This window comes from Bufo bufo, chromosome 2 (genome assembly GCF_905171765.1).
Source record: "Bufo bufo chromosome 2, aBufBuf1.1, whole genome shotgun sequence".
NCBI classification, from domain to species: Eukaryota; Metazoa; Chordata; class Amphibia; order Anura; family Bufonidae; genus Bufo; species Bufo bufo.
The window spans coordinates 287,412,184-287,437,194 of NC_053390.1; the positions used below are offsets into that span (position 1 = coordinate 287,412,184).

At 44.3% G+C, this 25,011-nt stretch overlaps 1 protein-coding gene across 2 annotated transcripts in view; it reads left to right on the forward strand.

Annotated features, from left to right (window-relative positions):
- Window positions 1-14,885, forward strand: part of EWSR1 (EWS RNA binding protein 1) — a 45,852-nt gene extending 30,967 nt beyond the window's left edge. For both annotated transcript variants that reach the window (XM_040416671.1, XM_040416672.1), the window contains exons 12-17: window positions 235-364; window positions 2,292-2,414; window positions 2,511-2,649; window positions 2,737-2,834; window positions 13,935-14,178; window positions 14,268-14,885. In XM_040416671.1, the coding sequence (XP_040272605.1) occupies window positions 235-364; window positions 2,292-2,414; window positions 2,511-2,649; window positions 2,737-2,834; window positions 13,935-14,178; window positions 14,268-14,307 (774 nt within the window). In that variant the 3' untranslated portion in view covers window positions 14,308-14,885. The remainder of the gene's footprint in view (window positions 1-234; window positions 365-2,291; window positions 2,415-2,510; window positions 2,650-2,736; window positions 2,835-13,934; window positions 14,179-14,267) is intronic.
- Window positions 14,886-25,011: the final 10,126 nt, after the last annotated feature.

Here is a 25,011-nt window from a genome sequence, read left to right on the forward strand (position 1 = left end):
AGTGTCATAAAAACACAATACATTAAACTATATTACAAAAACTATTAGGGACAGGTTAACAAAGAGTAACTAAACTGTTGTAAACATATACATTTTTTTTTTTTTTTTTTAGCTGTCTGTTAAAGAAAGTTTTACTTTTTACTTTATGCAAATGGAGGTGTGGCCCCCTACTCCTAGAGGCTCCACTCTCTCTCCTGCCACGCCTTTATGTATTTTATTTCTGTATTTTTATAGGTAAACAAAAGGACAGGACTGCCTTTAGTGAACTTATTTACGGATAAGGAGACTGGTAAACCAAAGGGTGATGGAACGGTTTCATTTGAGGAACCCCCTTCAGCAAAGACTGCTGTGGAGCTCTGTGATGGTTTGTGTCTACCATAGTGCCCTACTTGTGTATTATGTATTTTTAATTTTTTATACTTTTGCTGTGACAACGCTTTCAACTTTAACCACATCTTGATGTACTGTACATCTGGCGCTGGGTGACTTGAGAACAGCTGATCAGTGAGTGCCACGTGTTGACCACCAACAGTATCTATTTGTGGTTCTAGGACATCAATAACTAGAAGCTGGTGCCGGAGCTGTGCCTAATTGATAACCAGCCGGTTACAGATTTAAACAGGTCCATAGGGTAAAATTAGCTAGACGGAAGACAAGTGTCCTCTTGGCCTCTGGCTGCAGTACATTGGTATATGGCAGAAAAAACAGTAACATGGTAGACTGCACTATTCCATACAATGGCATTAGTAGAAATATATACACTAAGGGGGTAGTTTACCAAGCTGGTGTAAAGTAGAACTGGCTTAGTTGCCCATAGCAACAAATCAGATTCTTTCTTTCATTTTCCAAAGGAGCTGTCCAAAACAATGTGTAATCTGGTTGCTGTGGGCAACTAAGCCAGTTCTACTTTACAGGAGTTTAATAACTCTAAATCAGGCATGTCCAAACTGCGGCCCTCCAGCTGTTCCAAAACTACAACTCCCAGCATGCCTGGATAGCTTACAGCTATTAGGGCATGCTGGGAGTTGTAGTTTTGCAACAGCTGGAGGGCCGCAGTTTAGACATGCCTGCTCTAAATGCTTATGTCTCTTACACTGGAACCCAGTCAATGACAGATGCCACTGCATGGCATCCTTTCGAGTTATCTGTAACGTTAAACAGAAGCCATAAATGCAATGTGAACCTGGCCTTACACTGACAGACATAAGTGCTCTTCAATACAGTCTTTCAGTGTATTATGTCTGTACTAAAGGAGTTGGCCACTTTTTGGTTACTGTTAGAGTGTTTGTGAAATGTCTGACACTTAGGCTGCTTTCACACTTGCGGCAGGACTGATCCGACAGGCTGTTCACCATGTCGGATCCGTCCTTCCGCTATTTCGCCGCTCCGTCCCCATTGACTATAATGGGGACGTGGGCGCTGCAAGGCGAAAGCCGCCGGACTAAAAATTCCTGCATGTCCGACTTTTTAGTCCTGCGGCTTTTGCTGTGCACCGCCGGAGCTCCACCCCTGTCCCCATTATAGTCAATGGGGACGAAGCGGCGGTCCAGCGGCAAGGCGAAATAGCGGAAGGACGGATCCGACATGGTGAACAGCCTGTCGGATCCGTCGTGCCGCAAGTGTGAAAGTACCCTTACTAATATAGTCTTTGAAATTCTGCACCACTCTATATTTCATAAGCTATGCCCCCTTGTTTGCAAAGTCTTTTTTGCCGTCCACACAGAGGTCCTTTCCATAAGATGGCCGCTGATGGAGGGTCATGTGACCAGGCAGATTGCCTCCATGGGATGTCTTTATTCAAACACACTGCTCATGCACTCAAATCCCAACAGAACAAGTGTAGATGGCAGGTGCAGTGTCTTTGAATGGCAGAGGCATTGGATGGAGGTAATTTGCCTGGCCACATGTCCCTGTTTTATAGACCCGATCTCTGGACTGCAGAAAAGACGTAGCTTATGAAATATAGAAAACGGTGCAGAATTTGAACAAAGACTATATTAGTAAGTGCTATACAATTCTCTTACAAACACATTGCTCAACAGTAACCAGAAAGTGGCCAACCCCTTTAAGGGATCCTGTAAGATCTGTGAGAGAGAACCTTCCAGAATTGCAGCAGTCTTTTGTGCTAACTGCTGATTTAAACATTTCTAAAAGGGGTTGTCTAGTTTGCTGATATTGAGCAACAGTCCTCAGGAAAGGTCATTAATATCAGATGAGCTGTTTAAAGGGGTCGAATTGCTCACTTCAAGATTTACCTGTAGTTACACTTTCTTATTTTTTTATTTATATAGGAAAAGAATTTCAGGGGAACAAACTGAAAGTGTCCTTTGCTCGCAAGAAGCCCCTTCTTGGTAACATGAGAGGTGGATTGTTACCACGTGATGGTCGTGGTCATCCCCCACTCCTTAAAGGTGGTGAGTTGGCGTTCTGTTAAAATTCCTTGCAAATATCTTTCAAATGAAATGTTAGTTCTCCTATTGCAGTGTGACTAATCAGTATCTTAATGTTAGGTCCCATGGGGCGAATGGGTGGTGGTAGAGGTGGTGACCGTGGCGGATTCATGCCTAGAGGTCCTCGGGCACCAAGAGGTAGTCCAGTTAGTGGTCCCAATTCACAGCACAGAGCTGGAGACTGGCAGTGTCCCAACCCGTAAGTCTTTACAAACCTAATATTTTTATTTTTGAGACAGGCTATTTTTCTTCGGCTATTAAACTTATATTTATTTTCTTCTTTTAGGGGATGTGGAAACCAGAATTTTGCTTGGCGAACAGAGTGTAACCAGTGCAAGGCACCTAAACCTGAAGGCTTCATTCCTCCTCCATTCCCACCTCCAGGTAGTAGGAATCCTACTTGGTTTCCAAACTGATTACAGCCAGTAGTTTTTTAAATGGCAAGGGAAAAAAATTACATCACTTGCACGCGCAAGGACAGTTCTTCACTTGATGCAGAAGGACCTGCGCTCCCAGCGATCATGCTGTGTGAGTGCATGGTGACGTCTTCACGCTGGTAGCGCAATTCCTTCTACATGAAGAGAGGAGTGACTGTCTGTGTGGATGAAGTGAGTAACTTATCTTATTTTTTTAACCCATAAAAGACTATTTCACTAGTGTACCCATTGTAAGCGGCCTAAACAGTCCTATTGATTGCGACAAATGTGGACAAAGAATTGACTTGCTGTAGATCTTAGAATCTGCACTGCATGTTACTTTTACACTGAAAAGATTTGCAATGTGAGATTTTTTTAAGATCTTGGGCCAGATTTATCATTAGCTCAGGTCAGAATATTGGAGTGAAAAAGTCCCAAACGCTAAAACTGCGCACAAATTTGCGACTTTTTTCTGCTCTGCACTATGCTCGCCAGTTTTCTGAAAGTGGGCGTGTTTTCTTATGTAAATGAATCTCTAGACAGATTTACTATTGGGACTATTTAAAAAGTCGCAAAAAAGTTGCAATTTCACTCCAGTGAGGACCATGCTTATCTTATGAGGCTGGTGCGCTCCGAGTGCCAAGCCTCCTCGCAGCTTGCAAAGTACATTGCTGTGCTTCGTGTAACAGCTCAGCCCCATTAACTTGTAATATTGGTCCTCATATTACTCTATTAGCCTGTTAAAGGTACATGATGTAAACTGTACTGAAGATAAACCCAGTGACTTTTTGTGAGTTAAAACCTCCCTTCTGTTCCTCGGCATCTTAGGTGTAGACCGGAAGACAGTTTCTCTATGTATTCCTATGGAGCCCAAGTGTCAGTCGCATAGGAATGAATAGAGAAGTAACTGTCTTCCTGTCCTGTGTCTGTTGGAAAGGCAGAGTTTTGTTCATAACACAGCTGATGATCAGAAGGGAGGTTATAACTAGAGATGAGCGAATTTCATGTTATGAATCCGTCCCTCCCCTGCATAACGGAAACAGGACGCATCTGTTTTGCAGCCCATAGACTTCTATTATGATGGAATGAATAACTGCCTCTAAAGGCATTCCATCATAGAATCACATTATGGTCCGTGGTAACGGAATCCATAACGCAATTCTGCTTTTACCACCAAACGAAGCGTGAACGCATTTCAAAATATGAAATTCACTCCTCTACTTATAACTCTCAAATAGTGTTACCTGTAAGATTAACTTCACTACCTCTCCCAAAAAAAACTGAACCTACCCTTTCTTTGAGATATTGGTAAACCTCATTTGTAGAGGGTAAGGCTAGGTTCACCCCTCCTTTTAGTAACTCTGGTAGTCTGTCCCGACAGGGAAACGGCCTATCTGAGTTGCCATATTCGGCATAGCCAGGCACTGCCAGATCCTCGTTCACTATAATGGGCATAAACGCCCTGGATCCCATTATTGGTGAATACTACAGTAGTGTGTTCCTCTGTCAGAACAGACTGCCAGGGTTCCGAATTGATGTGAACGAACACACATCCCTCATGTTTACAGGTTTAATCAGTTTAGGTCCAAATTGTTTTGACTCCTTCCAGACTCCCCCAATTTGTTTTTATTAAGTTCTGTAACCTAGTACATCACTCGCTCAACTTTTTTTTTTTTTTATTAAATTTTCAAATAAATGAATGGTACAGTCAAGATATCAAATGAGTTACATGACAAATGTTTTAATACAACATTCCAGCTAGATAACCCATACCATTGTTAGCGAATAGTAGCATAGTCGATGGTGAAGACTGAGTGGTTTGGTTTATGGCAGTATTACATGCAGCTCCCCTTTAGATTAACTCATTTGCAACCTCTAAGGGATAAAATGCTTGGATAAATTCCTTCCAGTTTGTGATGTTTTGGATGATTTATCCCTGCATCGATCTACTGTCAATCTGCCAAAAGGCAGGATTTGGTATGTTCTATAATCTCCTGTATCTTCGGTACCAATAGCCAGTGTTTGAGAATACATCCTTTAGTGGCTAGCAGGGCAACATGTACCACCAATGGTGTCTGAGGAGCGGTTATATGGAAGAGGAGTTCCTCAGCTTCGTCTGGAGCTTATTATTGAATTCCTGTATTACACATCCCCATAAGCCTGCTACTGATGTACATTCCCAAATGCAGTGGCATAGGTCAGCACTGGGGAGTGTGCCTTTAGGGCCAGGTTTGAAATATCCTTGGCTTGATATTAATACCATATATGGCTTTGTGCAGAAATTTAAAGTGAGTCTCCCTCCATATTTTGTCCGATGGGGCAACCATGAAGGGTAATGCCCGCCATCTTGTTAGTCTGCTAGAGACTCCACTTTTTTCCACGACTGAAAGCAAAATACAACATGTTGCGGTTTGCTCTCCGGTCTGGGAACGCAACTAAATAGAAAGGAATGCATTTTGAAGCGTTCAGTTTTGTCCCCATTGACTACCCCCAGGTATTGAGCCCCTATGACGGAACTCAATACCGAAAAACTTTAACGCTCCTGTGAAAGTACCCTTATTTCCGTGGCAGAGGAGATCCTCGTCGCTGTGACCCGGGGATATCAATGTCCAGGCTGTCTTGTGCTGCTTTGATGGAAGTGGGGGTTGTGGTTTTATCCCCTTGGAAAACGTTCAACAGCACTGGGTATAGGAGAGGAAATCTGATGTGCCTTTCATACAACTCCAAACATATGATGGAGAATTTCCGTCTTCGTCTTTGCACCTTCGCTGAGTAGTCTCCGAAAATCAGGATTCTTTGGCCTTTGATCCTTCACCGCTGATCAGTTTTGTTTGTAAGAGCGCAGAATCGCTTTTATCTGTAAAGTCCAGGTACTTCACTATTCCACATTTTGTGGCAGGAGCCTTCCAGTATCTGGACTCTGTGCTCGACTCCGAGTCTGATGCCATGTACAGCGGCGGTGGCTTGGAGCATGGCTTGGAGATCTTTTTTATTGAGCATTTACACTGTAAATACAATGTTGTGCAGATCTTACATAAAAAATGATATACAGACATAACTTTTATAGTGCTGACAACAGTCAGGCTACCAAACAATCAGCAATACTCTAATTTTCACCCTTCTCCCGCCCTACTGTAGCACAGAAGTACAGAAATACAATATTAGACATTGTTATTCAGACGTCGAAACGACAGCCAGGGTTCCCATAATTTCTCAAATTTTGATGGGCATCCACGCTTCTGGTATACCACCCGTTCATAACTTAACATTGTGTCTACTGCACCTAAGAATTCACCTAAGGTGGGCGGCGCTGTCTGTATCCAATGCAAGGCAATTAATTTCCTAGCTACATATAGCACTCTGCCTATCGCTATTTTATGTACCCGACTAAGGGCCAGTTCAGAAACCTAACCCAGCACGCACTCTAGGCTCAAGCGGTATCTGTACCTTGTATACTTTATGTATAGTCTGATTCACCATTTTCCAATATCTCCCTAGCCTCTCACACTTCCACATCATATGCTTCAAGTCCGCAGATTCCACAGAGCACCTTGGACAGTCAGCCGTAGGTCTATAACCTATGCGGAACAAAAAAAGGTGTCTTGTACACCCTGTGGACTATAAACAGCTGCGAGAGTTTACGTCCCTCGCTCAAGGAAGAGAGAGGTATTGCCTCCAGTATGTCAGACCATTGATCATCTGTTAGTTTGCCTACATCCTTTTCCCACTTGCCCCTAGCCACCAGCGGGTGTAATAGCAAAAACTTGTCTAGTAGCAACTTGTATATACTGGAGATCATCCCTCTTTTCTCTCCTTTGGACAGAATCTGATGTAGTGCGATATCCCTCCCAGCCATCACAGTCTGATCCCTAAACGTGGAATTGTATGCGTGCCTCACTTGAAGGTACTTATAGAAGTAAGTCCTGGGTAGCTCGTACATTTCTTGCAGCCTGGAGAAGGACATGAAATTTTTATCTTCCAGAAGGTGGCCTAATCTCAGGATTCCCTTTTTCCATGCTCCAAAATCAGTCAAAGAAAGGAACTCTGGCAGCACAGGATTGCCCCACAGTGGAGTGTATTCCGTATTGCCAACAATTCCCCTTAGCTGTTTAACCCTGTTCCATGTAGATTGCATCAAATACCCCAGATCCCCCATCAGACCCACCTTCCCGGCAACATTAGGTCACTAGATGACAAGCAATGGGTAAGCAACTGACATGTCACCTCACTCGGCTCCAGGTCCATCCACCCTTTAAAGTGCTGGCATTGTGCAGCCAGGAAATATACCCAAGGATTTGGTATTGCAAGACCCCCTTCCGTTTTAGGGTCTTGCAGTGTTTCAAGTCTAATTCTCGGTTGCCCCTTGCGCCAGATGAGCTCCCTGAAAATAGTATTAATCTGATCAAATTTAGACTTTGACAGCCAGACCGGCAGCCAGACCGGGGAATTATGCAAAATATAAAGTAACTGGGGCATCCACATCATTTTAATAAGGTTTGCTCTTCCCGCCACCGATAGATATAGTTTACACCACGCCCTAACTTTACTCCTAAACTTAATAACCAGCGGGTCAAAATTAAGGCGCTCAAAGTCCCGAAGTCTGGGGGATATATGTATACCCAAGTACTTAAAGGATACTACGCACAGAATATTTCTTTATCGCACAATCTGTGACTGCGCTTGCCCGTCAAGCAGCATAATTGGCGACTTACCCCAGTTTATAGTCAGACCCGATAGGGCACCGAAGCGGACAATAATCGTCATAGCCGCTGCCAGGGATGGGCCAATGTCCCCTAAAAAGAGCAAAGTGTCTTCTGCATACATCGCCACTTTATTGTTAACTGCCCCATATTGGAACCCCCAAATATCTAAAGCCCTACGAATCGCTGCAGCTAGAGGCTCAATCGCAACTGCAAATAGAGGTGACAACGGGCACCCCTGTCTAGTGCCCTGACCCAAACAGAACTTGGGGGACACCCCACCATTTGCCCTAATACATGCTTTTGGACTAGAATATAGCACCTTGACCCAGGATATGTACTCTTCTCCAAATCCCATACAGACCAAGACCCTCCACAGGAATCGCCATTCAATGCTTTCAAAGGCCTTGGCCGCGTCCAAAGAAAGGATTGCTCTATCTCCAACATTTTCAGCTGGGAGTTGAATACTGGCAAACACTCTTCTTATATTGATTGACGTAGATTTCTGAGGCATGAAGCCAGTCTGGTCAGAGTGTATGATAGACAGAATAACTTTAGATAGACGCGTGGCCAATACCTTCGCAAGCACCTTAACATCAGTGGAGAGCAAAGAGATCGGCCTGTATGAGTCAGGGAGAGAGTGATCCTTGTCCGGCTTAGGAATGACTATGAGCGCCTCCTGCATAGACTGAGGCAACACCCCCCTCCTTGGAATAATTAAGTACCTTAAAAAGTTCCGGGAGCAGAACTTCCGCAAAGGTTTTATATACTTCTGCTGGAAGCCCATCTAAACCTGGCGCTTTGTCATTAGCCATAGCACCCAATGCTGCCCTCATTTCCTCCAACTCAATCGGCTCCTCTAACCGCATATTATCCTCCCTTGACAGCTTAGGAAGATCCAGTGTATTCAAAAAGGCATCAATCTCCTCTTATGAACATGACACCTTTAGAAGTATACAGAGAGGAATAAAAATTATTTAATATACACTGCTCAAAAAAATAAAGGGAACACAAATAACATCGATCTGAATTAATTAAATATTCTTCTGAAATACTTTGTTCTTTACATAGTTGAATGTGCTGACAACAAAATCACACAAAAATAAAAAAATGGAAATCACATTTTTCAACCCATGGAGGTCTGGATTTTTTAGTCACACTCAAAATTAAAGTGGAAAAACACACTACAGGCTGATCCAACTTTGATGTAATGTCCTTAAAACAAGTCAAAATGAGGCTCAGTAGTGTGTGTGGCCTCCATGTGCCTGTATGACCTCCCTACAACGCCTGTGCGTGCTCCTGATGAGGTGGCGGACGGTCTCCTGAGGGATCTCCTCCCAGACCTGGACTAAAGCATCTGCCAACTCCTGGACAGTCTGGTGCAACGTGACGTTGGTGGATAGAGCGAGACATGATGTCCCAGATGTGCTCAATTGGATTCAGGTCTGGGGAACGGGCGGGCCAGTCCATAGCATAAATGCCTTCGTCTTGCAGTTACTGCTGACACACTCCAGCCACATGAGGTCTAGCATTGTCTTGCATTAGGAGGAACCCAGGGCCAACCGCACCAGCATATGGTCTCACAAGGGGTCTGAGGATCTCATCTCTGTACCTAATGGCAGTCAGACTACCTCTGGTGAGCACATGGAGGGCTGTGTGGCCCTCCAAAGAAATGCCACCCCACACCATTACTGACCCAATGCCAAACCGGTCATGCTGGAGGATGTTGCAGGCAGCAGAACGTTCTCCACGGCGTCTCCAGACTGTCACGTCTGTCACATGTGCTCAGTGTGAACCTGCTTTCATCTGTGAAGAGCACAGGGCGCCAGTGGCGAATTTGCCAATCTTGGTGTTCTCTGGCAAATGCCAAATGTCCTGCACAGTGTTGGGCTGTAAGCACAACCCCCACCTGTGGACGTCGGGCCCTCATGGAGTCTGTTTCTGACCGTTTGAGCAGACACATGCACATTTGTGGCCTGCTGGAGGTCATTTTGCAGGACTCTGTGCAAGGAGGAACAGGAGGAGCACTGCCAAAGGCGGAGGTAGCAGTCCTGCTGCTGGGTTGTTGCCCTCCTACGGCCTCCTCCACGTCTCCTGATGTACTGGCCTCTCTCCTGGTAGCGCCTCCATGCTCTGGACACTACACTGACAGACACAGCAAACCTTCTTGCCACAGCTCGCATTGATGTGCCATCCTGGATAAGCTGCACTACCTGAGCCACTTGTGTGGGTTGTAGACTCCGTCTCATACTACCACTAGAGTTAAAGCACCGCCAGCATTCAAAAGTGACCAAAACATCAGCCAGGAAGCATAGGAACTGAGAACTGGTCTGTGGTCACCACCTGCAGAACCACTCCTTTATTGGGGGTGTCTTTCTAATTGCCTATAATTTCCACCTGTTGTCTATCCCATTTGCACAACAGCATGTGAAATTGATTGTCACTCAGTGTTGCTTCCTAAGTGGAAAGTTTTATTTTACAGAAGTGTGATTGACTTGGAGTTACATTGTGTTGTTTAAGTGTTCCCTTTATTTTTTTGAGCAGTGTAGTTTATGGACATCTTCCATAGACTGCACAGTACTACATAGCTTAGTGTCATCTGCAAAAATAGAAATGGTGCTATTAAAGGGGTTGTCCGAGTTATGAAAAAAAAAATATATATATATATATATATATATGCACTGAAAATCTGATATATAACTAAGCTAAGTAAGTTTTATGCAAAAAAAATATATATATAGATTTCCTCATTTCCCTGGTTCTTTTCTGGCCCTTTGTTTACATGCAATAAAAACAATCTCTGCCCCTCCCCCTGCTCTGCTAAGGGAGTGGATACAAGAGCTGCCCTGAGTGACATGTCTGCCTGCTGGGAGACTCATCAGCCTGTTTATATGTGTAGGACTACAATTTTTATGAGCAGTGTATTTAAGATGTTCTCAGTATCACGCCTCAAGATGCCATTGGAATCTATCAGGCCAGTAATACATTGCGCACCTTGCTGAGCCTTCGCTATAATCAAGAGCATATGACCGACACTCTCCCCTTCTGTAAAATTTTTGCTTGTAAAAGTAGTTTCCTCCAAGCTACCTCAAGAGGTGACATCTCAGCTCCTCCTGCCTAGCCTTTAAAGCATTACTTGTTAGGATAGTTGGGGTCAGCACAAAGGCTTCCTCCGCAAGCTTCATATTCGCATGTTTTTGTAAATCGAGCTCTCTAGATTTAGATTTGATCTGGCTGACTGATTTAATTAGGGAGCCCCTGAGGAAGGCCTTCATCGCCTCCCAAACAACTATCGGAGATGCAGTTCCCACATTTATGCGGAAATACTCCCTAAGGGATTGAAGCGTATCAGACATATCCCCCATCAGTGTTAACCAGAAAGCGTTCAACGCCAGTATTTTGCCCCCGGTCTGGCTGTCTCAGAAATTTCAAGGGCGACACTAAATATGGAGTGGCTGATATCTAGATGGGTAACAAAATAATCTGTGTCTTTTCATAGCATCCGCCATTCCCCTCACATTCCAGCTAAGTATTCTTGTAACAGATCCCATAAGAGTGTATACAAAAAATAAAAGTAGGTTAGGGTCACATACGGTACATCTCCAAGTCCCACAAGCTGCAAGACAAAGTAGTGTTAATCAACAAAGCATAGTCTCCCATCTCTTCCTCATTTCCCCCTTCTAGGTGAACAAGGACTGTACGTTTCAACATCTTAGAATTGCTATCATTGGCACATTCGGCATTAATAGCCCTCAGTACACCCTTCCCATCCCTACCCACACAAGAAACATAAGTATCATAACCAGATTTGCTAGTGAACCTGGGGCCAATAATGTGAACCTGGCCCAACAGCGCCTGGAGCAGCACAGCATCCAACACAATATCGCTCTCAGGCACATTGAGAAAATGGGGAGCAACCGAGGGCGTATGCTCAACCCACTAAGTGTCTCCAGCAACCGGCTAAAGACAGAGTAATGTCAACAGCGGTGAGTAGATAGTCCCGGTGACACCGAAACTCCATCTGAGATCAAACATATCCAACAGCCTCAGGTGTCAGTCGATGGGATCCTAAGGCGACGCTCATTTTGATCTAGCCACTTGACCGCAGCATCCGAATCTTCAAAGAACACAGCGGATCCAAACGCCACCACTCTGAGCCTAGCCGGGAACATCATGGAATACTGAACTTGCAAGTCCCTCAGCCTCCTTTTTAATATCCACAAAGCGAGCCCTCTTTTGTACATCCGACGAATAGTCCGGAAACAGTGACACTTGTACCCCATTAATTTTCAAATCTGGGTGGGACCTCGCGGCCCTCAGTATAGTGTCCCTGTCGCGATAGTGCAGAATTTTAGCAAGTATTGGGCGTGGTGGGCGCCCTGGAGGTAGAGGTCTGGTGGGGACCCGATGTGCGCGTTCAAGCGCATATAATACAGAAAGTCCTCTATCTCGGAATTTATCTGCAAACCATTTTTCAATGAATTCAGTAGGATCTGGTCCTTCTGACTTCTCTGGTATTCCCACCAGCCGAATATTATTGCGGCGAGAGCGGTTTTCAAGATCATCGGTTTTGGCATAAAGCGCCGCTATGTGTCTTTTGACACGGTCCGGCTCTTTCTGTAGGGTAGCAGCCCCATCTTCCAGGTCCGAGACCCTCCTCTCTACCTCTGAGGTGCGTTCAGCCACCTTTATGTAGGTCATGACGAATAATGGAGATATCAGCCTTTAGGCTTCCAATATTTATATTCATCGATTTGAGGGTGACGTTGCAGTTAGCAATAGCTGCCATCACATCCTTTAGAGTGGGCTCAGGAGTAGTGACCTTTGCCAGGCCCTCTTCAGCGCTCTTTTGGGCTATTGCCTGCCTCCCTTTCTTTCTGGTAGAGGAGCTGCTGTTCATCAGCACAGGGGTCTTCCTGCCCCCCTATGCCCTCATCTGATGGTGTCAGGGAGCCATCTCTTGCACCCTTGTCATGCCTAGGGGACTGTTGTGGTTTGTGAGCATATCGCTCCAGCCGCGCTGCAGCTCCCTGACTCACCGCCGACCGCAAGTCAGGCCAGTCCTCTTCATCGGCGCCATCTTGGAAGCGGCTCTCCTCCTGTCGGCTCGGTGTTTTGCCTCTTTTCGCTGAGCACTGAGCCGGATCGCTTGCGGAGTGTGTTCCCTTCCCCTCTGATCAATTACAGCACGAATCGCCACCGCTGAAGGTATAAATTGCAGGATGCTTGCCGGAGCTGATGCGACGTGCGCCTTACTCCATGTGCCGCTAGGCTCCGCCCCCACTTGGAGCATTTGTAGCGTCGACCCACACCATATTAGCCAGGGACTCCTAAAGGTCTGGTAAACTGGCTACTTCAATTGCCAGCTTTTTGTAATCTATTTGTGGTTCCTTGCCGATATCTGCTTCATTGCATGTGAGCTCTGCTTGAGCGCTAGACGTTTGCGAAGTTGGAAGTATGAAGTCTTTCTCCACCATTTGTTTCCCGCGCTGCGGGTTTCGCTTGTTTGCTTTGGCCTTTTGATTTGTTCCTGCTCCCCATGGTTAATATGAAACGGTCCGTAGGTGGCCACCAGCCAAGTGGTAACGATGGTCCCGGTATTTCTCAGTTTTGTAGGAGAGAGTTAGTGTGGAGTTTCACCTTATAGAGCTGCAGCTAGTTGCGTATTGCCATGTTGGCGCCGGAACTGGAAGTCCTACTCGCTGATCTTTGAGGAGAGCTGATAAGCAACAAAGGTCTGATTCCATGCAAATCATTCTCTGTCCAGGAAACACAGCCCATGTGTTGGCTGCATATCCCACATTCACCTGAACTGACTGCATGATAGATGGGAATGGGACTATCAAATCACTGATTGTGGGTCTATTGTATTGTAATGACATCACGTGAGTACAGTACAACAGACTTTCAATCATAAAGGAAGTGACTGCACGATAAATCACAATCATAGTCAGTTCAGGCCATGGGAGCCACAGTCTGTCTGGAAGATGCAGCCGACGGATGGGAGATGTTTTCCGAACCAAGCACTGTTGTGTGAATCGGGGCTAAGTACATTGTTCTGCCCCTTAGTATCCGTTATCAGTGTGGGTCTCTGCACTTGGACCCCAGCAGATCAAAACTTCAGACATGTCAATTTGTATAAAATATCAGGTATACTTGAGGCACATGGTTGGGAGTCCTCTTTGAATGCTGATTCTGGTTGTTATAGGTAACATTTCTTTGTTATATATATATATATATATATATTTATTTATTTTAGAACAAACAGTCTATCAGTTATGTTGTGGTAGTTGATAGAATATTAAATTATTCTAAAATACTCTTGCCCTTTCTTCCCCCCCCCCCCTTCCCCTTCCCAAAATGTTCAGGTGGTGAACGAGGTAGAGGTGGTCCCGGTATGAGGGGAGGCAGAGGACATATGGACCGTGGTGGCCCTGGTATGTTCAGAGGTGGTCGTGGAGGAGACAGAGGTGGCTTCAGAGGCCGTGGAATGGATAGAGGTTTTGGTGGCGGAAGGAGAGGTGGCCCACCTGGCCCTCCAGGGCCTCTTCTGGAACCTATGGGAGGAAGAGGAGGCGGTGGAAGACGTGGTGGCCCAGGCAAGCTGGACAAGTAAGTTGAAAAAAATCTAAATTATTTTGTCTGTTTTGTTTTTTTAAGTATTTTTAACAAAATTAAACTTTTATTTTCTCCCCCACTAGGAACGATCACCGCCAGGAGCGCAGGGAAAGACCCTACTAGCCGTTTAAAGCCTCCTTTACTACCAGATTTATTTTTTAAGCCAGAAATGTTTTAAATTTATAATTCCATATTTATAATGCTAGCATGGAGTCCTTCCATCGTTGCATTATGACTATACTTTGTCTGTAGTATTCACAATTTGTGGAGTTATTAAAATGGAAGTTTAATGGTAGTACCAATGATTTTTGTTTTTATTTTATATTTCTCCTAAAATCCCATAGTTCCAAGCTTTGTCTGTAAAATAGAAGTTTTACAGAAGTGGATTTGTCAGCATGTACAACTATGACGAAATAAGGTCGGAGTGTGTGGTTAAGACAATTTATTGTGACAATGTTATCTATCTTGGCTCGTTCCAGCATACTTGGCCCATTTTTGTGGGCCACTGTCAGCTTGTCTCCCCTGTCAAGCTATTGAAAAGATCAGGATTTTAGTATGATTGATACATGTTTGCTTTTTTTTTTTTTTTTTCTTGCAAGAAATATTCGGGGGGGGGGGGGGGGGGGATGTCGTGAATTTTATACTTTGGCTTGTACCGGTTGTTGACCCCCACATTACAATAATAAAACTCTGTAAACCAGTGTCAAGTCTATGGTTTCATGTCTTGGTTGCATTAACAGTCAGGTATTAGTGAAAAAAGGCTTCTAGATAATCTGGAGTTATAGGTCACCAATGTTGGTCAAATACAAAGGAAGGTTGAAATGGTGGTCTTGTTAAAACTCAACTTTTAATTAATACAAAGATAGAAAAAGATCCCTAAATTTAAACAAACAAAAAGTAGTGCACATTTACACAATGAGTAATAAGTGCGCAGCGGCATCTGAGAGATTAACCGGTTGTCCTACCGTGACCCAGGTGTCTTCCGGTCTTTACAGATATTCAGAAGATGATGGTCTTGCAGAAAGAGAATTATTTTCTTTGGGAGGAACCAGACTTAGATGATGGTGGGCTCTAAGTCCCTATTACATCCTAGGACAGGGATACTAGCTTGGCCCTGGCGTCCTAACCACAGAGCACCTGTCCTAAAAAGAACAACCCCGTCCGGAACCTTACCCTAACACTACTTGTTGTGCCCTAGTGCAGCTGATCCATACATGCATGTTTCATGTAACAATCATCAGGGGAACTGTTGTGCGATCGAGCAGGGCATAAATCACAGGAAATGTAAGTTAAGATGATTCAAATATTCAAGTGTGACGCAATGAGGACACTTATAAATGGTAAACCCATAATGTAGGTTCCATTAAGTATCAGGGCTGAAACAGGCCTAAAAAGATGGGGCCATATATCTAGCAGGGAGATCTGCTGGTGTACAGCTCCCTGTTATACAGCGTGCCGCGATATGTCCTGACGCTATGATGTGGCTTGGAGCGTGGGGTTGGGGGGGGTGTAACGCTTCCAGGACTACATCATGCAGTTAAGGCGCAGCCGAACGGGCATACGTAATTTGCGGACGCCAGTGGAGTGTCATCAGACGCATATACTCCATTGGCTAAAGTGAACGCTGTTGCCATACAACCGGGATTGTTTATAGCAACCATCACCAGAGCAGCGCTGTAATAACCTTAAAACAGTGCTCAACAGATCAGGCATTTTGTGGCAAAAATAATAATAAAATATAAAGGTTCACTGATTACAAAGGCCCACATACAGGGACATACTTAAACGGAGGTATATAGGATCTGCCCCATTATAGAATTTATTCCAATGGGGCACTGTACCAGGCATTATAGAGGGAGATTCTATGCCTGTAAGCATCATTACAGATGTATGTATTCATAGTAACGCAGTATAATTAAATAAAAACAACTATAACAGTTGTTCATTTAAACCTAGGGGAGCTAGTGCGTAAAATATGGATCCATCAGGCCTCATATTGGAGTAGTACGCGGTCCCAGTTTCCCCTCCGAATCTCACAGAAATTGGGCAAATACATCGATAGTATACTTGTACCATTTGTGATATCCCTGCCCTCATACATTTGAGACAGTATGGATCTTCTCAAAAGGATAGATGGTATTACACTGGGTCACCAATCTATCCTTGCAAGTATTGATGTGGAGGTGCTCTACTCATCCATTCCACATGAAGCAGGCATACTATCAAAGTATGAGGGGAAGACCATGCAGGGAACATAACCATATTGTCCTGAAACTTTTGAGATCCACACTCGCCCACAATCTTTGTATTAATTAAAAGTTAAGTTTTAACCAGATCACCATTTCAACCTTCCTTTGTATTTAACAGTCGGGTATTAGAAGCAACAACTTGAAGTATTAGTGGAAAGTAACATGGCACTTCATATCGGGTCAAAATTGCTTCTGCCGTTCTGTCCATGCTGGATTGTTTTTCCCCACATAACGGTCTTGTAGTATTTTTACATAGTGTGACTTACATCTGCTGGAAGAGCAGCTAGAAATAACCCCAGTCATTTTCTTCTGATTATCGCCCATGATTAACTAAAGAAGCTTAATCCTTTTAATCCTAGAGGATTCCAGCAATGCTCATTCAACACACGACAGAATTGAGAGACTAACTTGAGGAGGAATATGTCAATACGGTAACCTCTTCTGGTTATGATTTGGATATCTAAAAGAACCAAATACTGCAGAGCCTGTTACTATGAGAACTTGACTCTGTATGCTACTATACTTCAGCTTCTCAGTGAAGCATTATCCAAAGTTTGCAAGTGCACAAAGGTGTGTTTTTTTTCTTTTTTTTTTGCACTTGCAAACTTTCACTAAGATCCACTGAGAGGACTCATGAGCTGTGCACACATGATGTCCAGGACTTCTAAACACGCGCAAGTCTGCACTTTGGGAGTCCTTAGCTGCAGTAGTAGTGCATATAATTAGGGATGAGCAAATTTCATATTTTGAAATTTGTTTTCAGTTCGTGTTTGTATTTACTGAATTGTGTTATGGATTCCGTTACCACGGACCAGAACGCAATTCCATAACAGAATCCCACAACAGTGCTACCTTTTGATCGCCAATGCAAATGGATGTTTGGCAATTGGGCTGCAATTTCTTTCATATCTGTGGTTTTTACAACACTTAAACGTATACAAGGGCCATCACAGACCTGTGCTTACTGTGGACACTAGTGCTTTTTTTTTTTTTAAATATAGGAGTCATGGGAATGTTCATACTTGGGTTTTTTCGGTCTGGTATCTGTAACCGGAGCTGATAAGCACTGTCTCAACAGTCTGGAAGAATGGGAAAGATCCTGTGGGTGACAGCAGATGCCTGCACTTAAGAAACTTCCTTCCAGCAACGCCCTGCTGTAGACTGTCTGCTGACCAAATGACTTCATGTGTCTTCTAACCGTGCCACCCGTCTGGTCAATCTGAGTATATTGGGCCTCTCCAGGACTAGAAAAAGATGACTTTCTTTCAAAAACAACGCCACACCTGTTCACTGGTTGGATGCGGTATTACAGTTTAGCCCTAGTCACTTCAATCCCAGACACAACCCAGAGACAGGTGTGGCACAGTTTCTAGAATAAAACGGCCATCTCTTTCAAATTCTGGACAACCATTTAAATCTTAGCGGAACATGTAGCTGTTTAAGACAAACTGCTTGCCATTTGAAGAGGATGCTTGCATCTGCTCTGTTAGGTCCTCCACACAGATTGTCAAAAATAGACAAAAGTCCTGCACACTTTATTATATATATATATATATATATTTAAAAGGGCTGTTTTTGCATTAGTTTTTAACGGCCCTCAGTATTCATAGCACCCCCTGGACATCCAGTGGCCCTCATAGTGCCTTCCAGTATAAGTAATGGCCCCTTACTGCTATCAGTATAACTTGCCCGCCCCCCCCCATATTGTGCCCTTATGTAATTATATTGTTGAAACCCCCCCAAACCCCTTGTAGTGCTAACAATTTAAAATAAAACAAAAACCTAATTCACACTCCCTTTGGAGGCATGATCATGTAGTCTCGGTAAGGTCCAGTCTTTAGGCCTCTTTCACACGAACGATACGGATTGGCTCCGGGTGCGTTCAGGGAATCTCGCACCATTTTGCAAGCAAGTTGTCAGTTTTGTCTGCGATTGCGTTCAGTTTTTTCCACGCGGTGCAATTCGTTTTGATGCGTTTTTCATGCGCGTGATAAAAAAACTGAAGGTTTGCAAAACATCTCTTAGCAACAATCAGTGAAAAACACATTGCATCCACACCTGTTTCCGGATGTAATGCGTTTTTCACTGAAGCCCCATTCACTACTTTGGGGCCAGGGTTGCATGAAAAAGGCCGAATATAGAACATGCTGCGATTTTCACGCAACGCAGAACTGATGGAAAACTTGCTCGTGTGAAAGGAGCCTTAGGCCCCTTTCACACGAGCGAGTATTCCGCGCGGATGCGATGCGGGAGGTGAACGCATTGCACCCGCACTGAATACTGACCCATTCATTTCTATGGGGCTGTGCACACGAGCGGTGATTTTCACGCATCACTTTTGCGTTGCGTGAAAATCGCAGCATGCTCCTCTTTGTGCGTTTTTCACGTAACGCAGGCCCCATAGAAATGAATGGGGTTGCGTGAAAATCGCAAGCATCCGCAAACAAGTGCGGATGCGGTGCGATTTTCACGCACGGTTGCTAGGAGACGATCGGGATGGAGACCTGATCATTATTATTTTCCCTTATAACATGGTTATAAGGGAAAATAATAGCATTCTGAATACAGAATGCTAAGTAAAACAGGGCTGGAGGGGGTTAAAAAAAATAAAGTCATTTAACTCACCTTTATCCACTTGCTCGCGTAGCCGGCATCTCCGTCTGACTCTTTTACTGTCTTAGGACCTGTGGAGAGCATTAACTATAGTTTAAGGACCTGGGATGACGTCACTCCGGTCATCACATGGTACGTTACATGATCTTTTACCATGGTGATTCACCATGGTAAAAGATCATGTGACGTACCATGTGATGACCAGAGTGACGTCATCCCAGGTCCTTAAACTATAGTTAATGCTCTCCACAGGTCCTAAGACAGTAAAAGAGTCAGACGGAGATGCCGGCTACGCGAGCAAGTGGATAAAGGTGAGTTAAATGATTTTTTATTTTTTTTAACCCCCTCCAGCCCTGTTTTACTTAGCATTCTGTATTCAGAATGCTATTATTTTCCCTTATAACCATGTTATAAGGGAAAATAATACTATTTACAGAACACCGATCCCAAGCCCGAACTTCTGTGAAGAAGTTCGGGTTTGGGTACCAAACACGCGCGATTTTTCTCACGCGAGTGCAAAACGCATTACAATGTTTTGCACTCGCGCGGAAAAATCGCGGGTGTTCCCGCAACGCACCCGGACATTTTTCCTTATCGCCCGTGTGAAAGAGGCCTTACACTTTCCTTTTATGAGCCACTCCTGATTCTAACTTCCAAAACTGCATGCCGAAACCTAACTGGCCATACCCTAAGGGCTCATGCACACTAAGGTATTTTCTTTCCGTGTTTGTTCCTTTTTTTATTTTTTTTTATTTCAATGGGTCCGCAAAAAAAAACAAAAAAACTAAGTTACTGTGTGCATTCCCTTTCCGTTCTGCAAAAAAAAAAAAAAAAAACGTCCTATTGTCTGCATTACGGACAAGTATAGTGCTGTTCTATTAGGGGCCAGCTGTTCCGTAAAATACGGAACGCACATTGACATCATCCGTATTTTTTGCGGACTGCAGAATAGCTATGGTCGTGTGCATGAGCCCTAAGAGAGATGGTGCAGCACCCTGAGGCTTTGATAAGAGGAGTGTAGGGTAGTGTGAAATCTGTAGTAATGTTAGAGCTACACTTGGACGCAATATTATTGTCTATAAGATATGCTTTGAGTAGCTTAGTCTTTGCTGGAGCAATTGAATTGTTAGGGCTGAAGCATGCAGCTTTTTTTTTCCCTCCTGTCACGTGTTTTCTTTTTGACAGCAACCACAATAAAAACTGACCTGTTAAAGAGTCTGTCACCAGAACATTCACTGTTAGACCAGGCATAATTCCTTGTAGGTCTAGCTCGGCTGAATGTAATGATATATTTCACTTAGGCCTCATGCACACGACCGTTGTGTGTTTTGCGGTCTGCAAATCGCAGCTCCGCAAAACACGAAACGACAAATTGCGGAACAGCCATTGATATAACTGCCTATTCTTGTCCGCAAAACGGACAAGAATAGGACAGGTTATATTTTTTTTGCGGACAGCACACGGAGTGCTGTCCGCATCTTTTGCGGCCCCATTGAAGGAAATGGGTCCGCATCCAAGCTGCAAAAACTGCGGCTCAAGGGCGGACCATCTTTCACGGTCCGTTTTTCATGGATCCGTTTTTAGTTTCCATTGTGTTTCTGTTCCGTTTTTCCATTCAGTTTTTCCATATGGTGTATACAGTAATTACATACAAAAAAATAGGGCTGGGCATAACATTTTCAATAGATGGTTCTGCAAAAACGGAACGGATACATTTCCGTATGTGTTCCGTTTTTTTGCGGACCCATTGACTTGAATGGAGCCACGGAACATGATTTGCAGGCAATAATAGGACATGTTCTATCTTTCAACGGAATGGAAATACAGAAACTGAATGCATGCGCAGTACATTCTGTTTGAAATGAATGGTTCCGTATACTGACCTTAAAAAAACGTCTCGTAAACAAAAAAGGCCTTAGGCTAGGTTTCCATGTTCAGGTTTTTTTTTTGTTTTGTTTTTTATTAGAAGCCAGGAGTGGATTCTAAAAGAAGACTATTGGAGTAATTTATCAAACTGGCGTACAGTAGAACTGGCTTAGTTGCCCCTAGCAACCAATCAGATTCCACCTTTCATTTTTACAGCGCTTTTGGAAAATGAAAGGTGGAATCTGGTTGCTATGGGCAACTAAACCAGTTCTACTTTACACCGGTTTGATAAATGACCCCATAAGACTTAGGCCTCTTTCACACGGGCGTTGCGGGAAAATGTGCGGGTGCGTTGCAGGAACACCCGCGATTTTTCCGCGCGAGTGCAAAACACTGTAATGCGTTTTGCACTTGCGTGAGAAAAATCACGCATGTTTGGTACCCAAACCCGAACTTCTTCACAGAAGTTCGGGCTTGGGTTAGGTGTTGTGTAGATGTTATTATTTTCCCTTATAACATAGTTATAAGGGAAAATAATAGCATTCTGAATACAGAATGCTTAGTAGGTGATCAATTGAGGTTTAAAAAAAATAAATAAAATTAACTCACCTTCTCCTCTTGTTCGCGTACTTCCCGGTCTCTTCTTTACTTCTTTAATTATGAGCTGTGGGCTAAAGGACCTTTGGTGACGTCAGATCACATGGTCCATCACCACGGTGATGTACCATGTGATTGGAGCATGTGATCTGACGTCACCACAGGTCCTAGCCGGTAGTTAATCTTTTAAGAAGTAAAGAAGAGACCGGGAACTACGCGAACAAGAGGAGAAGGTGAGTTAATTTTTTTAATTTTTTTTCACCCTCAATTGATCACCTACTAAGCATTCTGTATTCAGAATGCTATTATTTTCCCTTATAACCATGTTATAAGGGAAAATAATACAGTGAATAGACTGTCACCTAGCAACCATGCGTGAAAATCGCACCGCATCCGCACTTGCTTGCGGATGCTTGCGATTTTCACGCAACCCCATTCACTTCTATGGGGCCTGCGTTGCGTGAAAAACGCAGAATATAGAGCATGCTGCGATGCGTGAAAATCACCGCTCATCTGAACAGCCCCATAGAAATTAATGGGTCGGTATTCAGTGCGGGTGCAATGCGTTCAACTCATGCATCGCAACCGCGCGGAATACTCGCCCGTGTGAAAGGGGCCTTACTGTTGTCATCCAGGCTTTGGCTTCAAAAACCAAAAAAATGTAAAAGCCCAGCATGAGAATAGGTTCACACAAGTTTTTAATGGCATTTTTGCGGTAAAAACACCAGCTTCAGATGTTAGCTAAAAGTTTATGGGAAATATGTATGCAGGGCGTTTGCTACTGGTATTTTTGGTAATAAAGTAGTGATTTTTTGAAAACTCAGAAGGTTGAAGCTTTTTGGCGTTCTTTTTGGTCTAGCCTTTTGACATCCCTATAGGGGGAAAAGCCAGGAAAGTGTTTTACACAGTCAATTAGAAAAAAGAAAACGGCAAAAAAAAATTACCATATATCAGCATGTGTTTTTTTTATGGCTTTTTTTAATAGGTTAAGAAGAGTCAGTGTAGCTCATGTGTGTAGGGACCCTTGGGCCTCTTTCACATGGGCGTTCCAGATTTTCTCTGGAAGCGTCGCGTGTGCATTGTGGGAAAACCGCGCGAGTAGGTCAGTTTTGCCTGTAATTGCATTGCGATGTTCAGTTTTTCCGCGTGAGTGCAATGCGTTTTGCACGCGCGTGAAAAAAAAAATGAATATGGTACCCAGACTTCTTCACTGACGTTCGTGTTTGGGTTAGGTGTGCTATTCATTTTATTATTTTCCCTTATAACATGGTTATAAGGGAAAATAATATTATTCTTAATACAGAATGCTTACTAAAATGTGGATTGAGGGGTTAAAAACTAAAAAAAATTAACTCTCCTCATCCAATTGATCGCGCAGCCGGCATCGTCTTCTTGCTTCTCCTTTCAGAACCTGCAAAAGGACCTTTAATGACGTAATCGCGCTCACCACGTACATCAGCGCAGGTCCTGCTGAATGAAGATAGAAGATTTCTATCTTCATTCAGTAGGACCTGCGCTGACATCACCGCGTAAGTACGATCAATTGGATGAGGTGAGCTAATTTTTTAACCCCTCAATCCACATTTTAGTTAGCATTCTGTATCAAGAATGCTGTTATTTTCCCTTATAACCATGTTATAAAGGAAAAGAATACAGTGAACACACTTTAATGGGGTCGGGGTTGCTTTCATCCCTATCATCTCCTAGCAACCATGCGTGAAAATTGCACTGCACCCGCACTTGCTTGCGGATGCTTGCGATTTTCACACAGACCCATTCATTTCTATGGGGCATGTGTTGCGTGAAAAACGCAGAATATAGAACATGCTGGGATTTCCACGCAATGCACAAGTGATGCATGAAAATCACCGCTCATCTGCACAGCCCCATTGAAGTGAATAGGTCCGGATTCAGTGCGGGTGCAATGCGTTCACCTCAATCCGTTACCACAGACCATAGCGCAATTCTATGACTGAATGCCTTTAGAGGCATTCCGTTATTCATTCTGTCATAACAGAAGTCTATGTACTGCATAACGGATCTGTCCCGTTATGCAGGAGAGGACTCCAAATCTCCCAAGTGATTCGTCGGTGTCGAAATCACTTTGATGTTTTAACATTTCATTGGTTTTGGTTAGGCTTCTAAATTGAATCATTCATAGTCCTTATTCTTGACTTGCCATGTCATATTGCTATATGCATTGGCCCAGATTCAGGTAGATTTGCCCATTACTTACACCTGAGCCGCTCAGCTGAATTTCTCTGCGCTGGAGCAATTTTGCCAAATTGCCACCTGATTCAGGAATCGTTTGTTCATTTAATTTGCTCCTGTTTAAGGCAAAGCTGAGGGCGCAAGGCCGTGCAAGTCAAAGTGGGTGTGCCCCTATGTAAATGAGGAATTTTCGGCTCAGCAGAGGTTTGCTAGCATAATTTCAGGGCAAATCCTGCTCAGCTGCTTGCACTGAGCAAATAAATAGGAGCAGACTTGCGCAGGTTCTTTGCTGAATTTCATCCTGCTTTTTCCTACCCCCCCTGAGCAAGGAAATTCAGCCCTTTTGCAAGACATGGCACCTCCCAAAGGGACCAAAAAAAGGAAGCCCAACTTTGTGGCTGCAGAGATGGACATCCTGATTGCTGCACTCCAGCAGCATAAGGAAGTCCTATATGGTGCCCAGCGGGCAAACACCACCATTGCCCAAAGGAGGGCTATATATGAAGCCATTGCCCTGGACATCAATGCCCTGGGTAATGAAGTGCGTACCTGGGATGACATCCAGAAGAAATTAAATGATATGAGGCGCAGGGTCCGTGAAAAACTGGCTCTTATCAGGAAGCATACCGGTGGCAGGGGAGGTGGTCCGCGATGTATGATCCGGCTCAATCAGGAGGAGCAGCTTATTGCACAAACGTTCGTGCAGGAGCAGGTGGAGGGACTTGAAGGGTACGACTCCACTGTTGGGAACTTGGGGACTGGTAAGTTATTTTTCTTTCATATCTGCTGTGCATCATGGGAGGGGGTACAAGTGAACATATGAGAAGTGTGTTGCACCAGCAAAATATGTCGTTTTGGTGTCATCCATAGGTGGTGATGAGGAAGAAGAAGCTGGGCCGTCTTCGGCTGCGGCTCGACCCAGCCCATCCAGACCAGAGCCAGGGGTCCAGTCAGGCCCCATGGACATTCTGGCTATGCTGGTCCAGGAGGAGATCATACCGGGGCCAAGTATGGAGGAGCAAGTGGTATTGGAGGAGGATTCCTTTTTCCTCATCCAGGAGGACTCTGGCTCCCTCCAGGAGGATACCACCATCCCTGTGCAACCCACCACCCCACCACGTCATCCCCCTCCAGGGCAAGCCCCTCCCTTGTGGACCCCTCCCCTTCTCCCTCTGTCCGTGGCCGAGCCTCTCCTCCCAGGAAGGCTCTGTCCAAAACGAGGCATATATCCTCCAGCCTCCGTGACGGTCTGCTGGAGGAGCAGGCCCTGCAGACCCGCCATATAGGGGCC